Raw genomic sequence first — 7,500 nt, 5'->3', positions numbered from 1 at the left:
GAACGGCTGACCGGATGCGAACGAGTTTAAATGAACACCTGCATTTCGGTTACGATTTCCCTGGATGATAAGTTTATGCTTTGTATGAAAGGCCGTATAATTGAATTCTTGGCTACGTAATTGGAGGTTTGATCCAGAAGGTTTGACAGGCACCTGACTGAAGACAAGCGTAGAATCCTAACTGAATACTTGACTGAAGACAAGCGTAGAATCCTAACCGAATACTTGACTGGAGACAAGCGTAGAATCCTAACTGAATACTTGACTAAAGACAAGCGTAGAATCCTAACTAAATACTTGACTGAAGACAAACTTAGAATCCTAACCAAATACTTGACTAAAGACAAGCGTAGAATCCTAACCGAATACTTGACTGGAGACAAGCGTAGAACCCTAACCGTTCACTTGACTGGAGACAAGCGTAGAATCCTCACTGAATACTTGACTGAAGACAAGCGTAGAATCCTAACCGAATACTTGACTGGAGACAAGCGTAGAATCCTAACCGAATACTTGACTAAAGACAAGCGTAGAACCCTAACCGTTCACTTGACTGGAGACAAGCGTAGAATCCTCACTGAATACTTGACTGAAGACAAGCGTAGAATCCTAACCGAATACTTGACTGGAGACAAGCGTAGAATCGTAACTGAATACTTGACTGAAGACAAGCGTAGAATCGTAACTGAATACTTGACTGAAGACAAGCGTAGAATCCTAACCGAATACTTGACTAAAGACAAGCGTAGAATCCTAACCGAATACTTGACTGAAGATAAGCGGAGAATCCTAACCGAATACTTGACTGAAGATAAGCGGAGAATCCTAACCGAATACTTGACTGAAGACGAGTGTAGAATCCTAACTGAATATTTGACTGGAGACAAACGTAGAATCCTAACCGAATACTTGACTGGAGACTGGAGTCGTACTTAGATTGTGGCTAAATTTTTGACTGGAACTTCTAGAAACTTAGCAGAGGTCGTCACTTAGAATGTGACTCAAATCCTTAACTGGAGCCATGCCTAGAATCTTGACCTGATACTTGACTGGATCTTTGACTGGAACCTTACCCTGGATCTCAACTAAAACCTTGACTGGAGTTATGCCTAGCATTTTAACTGAATCCTTGACTGGAACCATGCCTAGAATCTCCACTGAATCCAATCATGCCTATGATTTTGATCGAATCCTTGACCGGAGTCATTTCTAGAGTTTTAACCGAATCCTTGATTGGAGTCATTTCTAGAGTTTTAACCGAATCCTTGACTGGAGTCATTTATAGAGTTTTAACCGAATCCTTGACTGGAGCCGTGACCGGAAAGTTTGACGCAAGCGATCATAACTTGTCCGAGAAGCTTGACCGGTGCCCTGGCCAGAGAGAGAGAGAGATAGAGAGAGAGAGAGTGAGTGAGTGAGTGAGAGAGAGAGAGAACTCCTTGACCGGAAGCTGGTGGTGTTGTCGCACACATCCTCCCGAGATGAGAACATCCTCCGTTGGTGATGTTGTCGCGCGAGGACTGTTGACCTGAGTTCGGTCATTATAGGATCATATTACCTATAATCACCTTGTTGGGAAGGTCGCCGGACCCCCCGCTGAGGTAAGTGTTGGTCACAGGGCGCCCTTTTGGAGGTCAGATGATCGCTCCGAGGACCCCTTTTCTTCGAATGTGACCCGACCTGACCTAGATATCTTTTGGCGTGTGAGGACGTCATCCTGTTTTGAAGACTCGGCGCTCATTATTGTCTAATATTAGGCCTCCTGCATTCTAACCACCCGCTCCCCTTCTCTCTCTCTCTCTCTCTCTCTCTCTCTCTCTCTCTCTCTCTCTCTCTCTCTCTCTCTCGTGACTGAAGAATCACACATATTCATGAGAAAACCTATTAAAAGCAACCAGAATTGCCTAAAATATAATTGAGAAAACCTATAAAAAAACAACCAGAATTGCCTAAAATATAATTGGGAAATTCGATAAAAAAAGGATTCAGAATTGCCTAAAACATAAATGAGAAACTCGATAATAAGGATCAGAATTGCCTAAAACATAAATGAGAAACTTGATAATAAGGATCAGAATTGCCTAAAATGTAAGTGAGAAATTCGATAACAAAGATTGAGAATTGCCTAAAACATGAATGAGAAACTCGATAATAAGGATCAGAATTGCCTAAAACATAAATGAGAAACTTGATAATAAGGATCAGAATTGCCTAAAATATAAGTGAGAAATTCGATAACAAAGATTCAGAATTGCCTAAAACATGAATGTTTTGTTCGATAAAAAACGGACCAGAATTACCTAAAACATAAATGAGAAATTCGATAAAGATAATCAGAATTGCCTAAAAAAATAATAATGACAATAAACCAAGTCACATTTCCTAACATTACCACAGTTTCGTCATTACAATAATGCAATTTTGTCCATTTTCGTTTTTCTAAAAACGAAACTCAGAAATGTATATATTTTCAAACAATCTTCTCAATGATTTTTCTGCAGTGAATCTCACTTAGGCCTTCCATATTCATCATCATCATCATCTACGCCTATTGACGTAAAGGGCCTCAATTAGATTTCGCCAGCCGTCTCTGTCTTAAACTTTTCTTTCTGTATGTAATTTTAGTCTTCTGGAAGCATTTGAAACGGTATAGATGCATTCTGAGCAATAGTCTTTCTGTAATTTTAGTCTTCTGGAAGCATTTTAAACGCTAATTCAATACTTTTCCACTCATCATCTACTTAACGCTTCATAGTCCTCAGCCATGTAGGCCAGGGTCTTTCAACTCTTCTAGTGCCTTGTGGAGCCTTCCAGATTATCTCGAAAGTATCCCCAAAATTGAATATGTTTATAAAGCAACTCATTATTAGTAAAAATTACACTTCATATTTTCAACCAACGTCGATTGACTGGTATGAGGATATTAGAGCAATTTAACCAGATTCCCAAATTATTTCAGCTTGTTGATTTATTTTTGGGATCTTTGATATGTAACTTTTGCATTAAAATTAAATCCTTTGGAACTGGGACTCTTAAGTGATCATTTTGAATCGGTTAAATGATAATGGTAACAATTATCACTATCAGTGAGATACACTTACTCACATATATATATATATATATATATATATAATATATATATATGAGAGAGAGAGAGAGAGAGAGAGAGAGAGAGAGAGAGAGAGAGAGAGAGAGATAATTTGCATTATTTAAATGTGTATGTATAAAAGAAATTGTGAAATTATTGATATTGTGACAAAAGGAGCGAGAGAGAGAGAGAGAGAGAGAGAGAGAGAGAGAGATTTCGTTCTAATTAGATATGTATGTATAAAGGAAATTTAGAAAATACTGATATCATGATGAAAGAAAGTTGTCAAAATACTACGAAGCTGTTTTGGAGATGTATTATCTATCTCTTCTTTAATGATAATTATTATTATTATTATTATTATTTGTTAAGCTACAACCCTAGTTGGAAAAGCAGAATGCTATAAGCCCAGGGGCCCCAATAGGAAAAAGAGCCCAGTGAGGAAAGGAAACAAGGAAAAAAAATATTTTAAGAACAGTAACATTAAAATAAATATTTCCTATATAAACTATAAAAAACGTTAACAAAACAAGTAGAAGAGAAACGAGATAGAATAGTGTGCCCGAGTGTACCCTCAAGCAAGAGAACTCTTGCTTCAGGAGTTTTCTATATCAACAGGGAAAATAGCCCAGTGAGGAAAGGAAACAAGGAAAAATAAAATATTTTAAGAACAGTAACAACATTAAAATAAACAGTTCCTATAAAAACTGGAAGAGAAGTTAGATGGAATATTGTGCCCGGTGTACCCCCAAGCAAGAGAACTCTTGCTTCAGGAGTTTTCTATATCGAAGTAGGCTTTAAGAATGAAACCAGACACCAAGTTAATCCTTGTTTTCATTACATGGCCGCACAGAGCAGTTTCATCGGTCAACTGTCAGGTTTTGCGAAGACAATGGTAACCCGAGTCGTTTAACTGGTAACGCGTAAACAAGGTGGTTGACCTTCCTGTAGTTAGGTAGAATACTCTCTCTCTCTCTCTCTCTCTCTCTCTCTCTCTCTCTCTCTCTCTCTCTCTCAGTTTTCTCATAATTTTTTCTAAATCTCTTTGATTTAAGTGTTAGAGATATTTTATCAGATCTCTCTCTCTCTCTCTCTCTCTCTCTCTCTCTCTCTCTCTCATTTTTGTCTCATTTTTTTTCTAATTTTTGCCTCAATTTTTTCTAAATCTTTAATTTAAGTGTTAGAGATATTTTGCCAGATCTCTCTCTCTCTCTCTCTCTCTCTCTCTCTCTCTCTCTCTCTCTCTCTCTCTCTCTCATATTAAGCTCAAGCTTCAGTTGACTGAATTCCCTTGCCGAAAATACAAGAGAAATCGGGTGCAAGTTATCTAGCGTTACAATTATCAGGTTCACTTATGAGAGAGAGAGAGAGAGAGAGAGAGAGAGAGAGAGAGAGAGAGAGATACACGTATTCAAGTGCCGTCAACCCCCCACTCACCCTCTCCCTTCTCCCTCCCCCACCAGGTGCCACCAAAAAAGCCATCACCTCCAAAGTGCGTCTTCTACAGCGGCCGCCTTCAGCCATCTGCCAAGCATCCACCACCTGCAGAACTCTCGCCAGTTGGAGCCTCGGAAGCAGCAGATGGTCTTCGGACCCACTCGGACCCGTAGCGACCGGATCCCTGGAGACCCATTCCCCGGGGACGGCGACGGGTCTTTTGTCCGCATCGTCGTGGAATCATTTGGGTTCTGTAAGTACACCTGCTCCGCCATTGTGGGCTCTGTCATTCTTTGTCAGGTAATGGGGAAAGTATATTGTCTCCCTCGGAGGAAGGACATTGCTTGAAATTGCTTTCTTTGCTGGTCAAGCTTCTTTTTTGGGGGGGTGTCAGTGGGTTTAATCATTTCTCCGTCTCTGCTTTTGGATACCTGTTTCGGTGCGGGTTTAGTATGTGGTCTAGCTTTCGAATAGGGCATACGAAATTCTTTCTGTTTTAGTATGTGGCCTTTACCTTACCTTATATTACCTTACCTTACCTTATATTACTTTACCTTACCTTATATTACTTTACCTTATCTTATATTCCTTGCCTTACCTTACCTTAGATTACCTTACCTTACCTTATATTTCTTTACCTTACCTTACTTTATATTACCTTACCTTACCTTAATTTATATTACCTTACCTTATATTACCTTACCTTACCCAACTTAACAAGCCAGGTAGGCCACATACTAAACCAGAGTAAAAAAGGTAGGCCACATCTTATTTTGTGGCCTACCTTTCGAACATGGCCTACGAAATTCTATCTGTTTTAGTATGTGTCCTAACGTAAACTAACTTTACCTTACCTTACTTAACTTAACAAGCCAGGTAGGCCACATACTAAACCAGAATAAAAAGGTAGGCCACATACTAAACCGGCACCGATGTTTGAATGTATGTTTTCAATGGCACCGTCTGGAATATCTTCTTGACTAATTTTAAATCTGCTTTGTAGATCCACAAGGCGTGTTTATTATTTACTATCTTTAAACAGTCGCATATGAACAATCCTTAGCTTCGAGTCTTTTAGTAGTTCAATAAGCTGTTATAACATTTAGAAAATAGGAGACTTCAATTTATTCTTTGAATAGCTTATTACAATAAGTTGGAGGTTGATGTATATGGCTGCATATTTTGATACACGAGAACTTAGATACGATACATCTCAGCTTGTTCATATAGTTTCCAGAAACCTGAAGGTATGTATATATATATATATATATATATATATATATATATATATATATATATATATATATATATATATATATATATATATGCGTATGTGTGTATGTATGTATACCCTTTGATATTTTCTTTTGATGCTATTTATAATTATCATTCAGTTGTTATTTATACATCAAATTTAAGTTGGCAAATGTATTATAACACCCCACTTGACGAAGGAAGAATTATTTTAATTGATTGAAAGTCTTTGTAGCCGTCAGACAGTCAACCCAACCATCACCATAACTATAGCATTAAAATCGCAATAGTTTAATTTGCAGTGTTCTGTATCCAGATGCCAAACAATTGTACTTGTGATTCAATTTGCTGCTATTTTTCAATATCCAGAATTTTACCTTCTATCCAGATCACCCTACACTCTTAAAAACTTGCATAAAAAAAAACGGTAAATGCCTGGCAACATTTATTCCAGGATTTTTACCGTTTTAAAGACGGATATACTGTCGGAAATGAGTGATATCACGGCCACCAACCCGTAAAATATAAGAACAAAGTAGGGTAAAATTACGGTCGATTGTATTTTATAGAAATACGGCTGTGAACAGTATATTTTTACGGAGAATTTCCGATTAAAATTACGGTTTTTTTTTTTTTTTATAAGTGTACTATGTATGTTTTACTTTTGTCTAGAACTGTATCCATTCCACAAAACACGGGGTACAGTCTTTTGTTTCCTGTTTACCAGCACATGTGAATTATCATCATAGCTCTCGGTGTTGACACAATCTTCTGTGGACTTATGGAATTTTTACCTCTTCCAGTGAGTGGAATGTAGAGCTTATCAATGTCCTTTTATGGGTGCAGTGCTTGGTACATATTTATTACCTTTCTAGTTTTTCTGTGGTGCGTAGGTCCGACGTTTTGACAACCTTTCTTCCTTACTTCCTTCCCTCACTGGGCTATTTTTTCTTGTTGGAGTCCTTGGGCTTATAGCATCTTGATTTGCCAACTAGGGTTTTAGTTTAGCTAGTAATAATGATGATAATAATAATAATAATAATACAATGCTAGGAAGCAATTTATTGCTAAATAGATTATTATTATTATTGTTATTATTATTATTATTATTATTATTATTATTATTATTATTATAAAAATTGAAGAAGATTAACCAGCTCAATGAATCAAACTCGACTTGCAGAGCTGACAAGCGTTTTGATCATCTACTCCACCTTCAAAAGTATGTTTCAATTCTAGTCTTCAGCTATTTTTATCCAAACGTTTCTCGCGAAATCAATATATCTCAGCTACAACACCTAGCCATTATGGAATAAACGGAATTGCTCCTTACTTGCTGTCAATGGGTTTTATTGACTATGGAATCGATATTTTCATCCTTTGCTCGGCGTTAATAGGGGTCCGTGGAATTAAGCTAGATTTCCCCCAAGAGAGGTTCAGAAGAGCCAAAAATACACAAAATTGTTCAAATGATGATAACATATGGTTGCATGCATTTAGTTTAACTTGATATAGTAGTTTATATTGATTTACAAGGCTGACTATGAAAGCAAGATTTCAGTTTAAAGTTTGTATAATATAACAAGTTATCACAACCGGACGTCCGAAATTAGTGTGAATCATGCAATAGGACGAAGAATGTTCAGTTATGCTGCACCGAGACTCTTCAACAACCTTCCACTCGATGTCAAGAATAGCAAAAATGTGGCAGCTTTCAAGAA

The 7,500-nt window shown here is 37.5% G+C and overlaps 1 protein-coding gene across 1 annotated transcript in view; it reads left to right on the top strand.

Annotated features, from left to right (window-relative positions):
• tko (technical knockout) overlaps window positions 1-7,500 on the top strand; it is a 74,019-nt gene that overhangs the window by 24,730 nt on the left and 41,789 nt on the right. Inside the window, exon 3 of the mRNA XM_068353427.1 lies at window positions 4,552-4,778. Coding sequence (XP_068209528.1) covers window positions 4,552-4,778 — 227 coding nt within the window. The remainder of the gene's footprint in view (window positions 1-4,551; window positions 4,779-7,500) is intronic.

Source organism: Palaemon carinicauda, chromosome 29, assembly GCF_036898095.1.
Source record: "Palaemon carinicauda isolate YSFRI2023 chromosome 29, ASM3689809v2, whole genome shotgun sequence".
NCBI lineage: Eukaryota > Metazoa > Arthropoda > Malacostraca > Decapoda > Palaemonidae > Palaemon > Palaemon carinicauda.
This window is presented reverse-complemented; position numbering and strand designations above follow the sequence as displayed.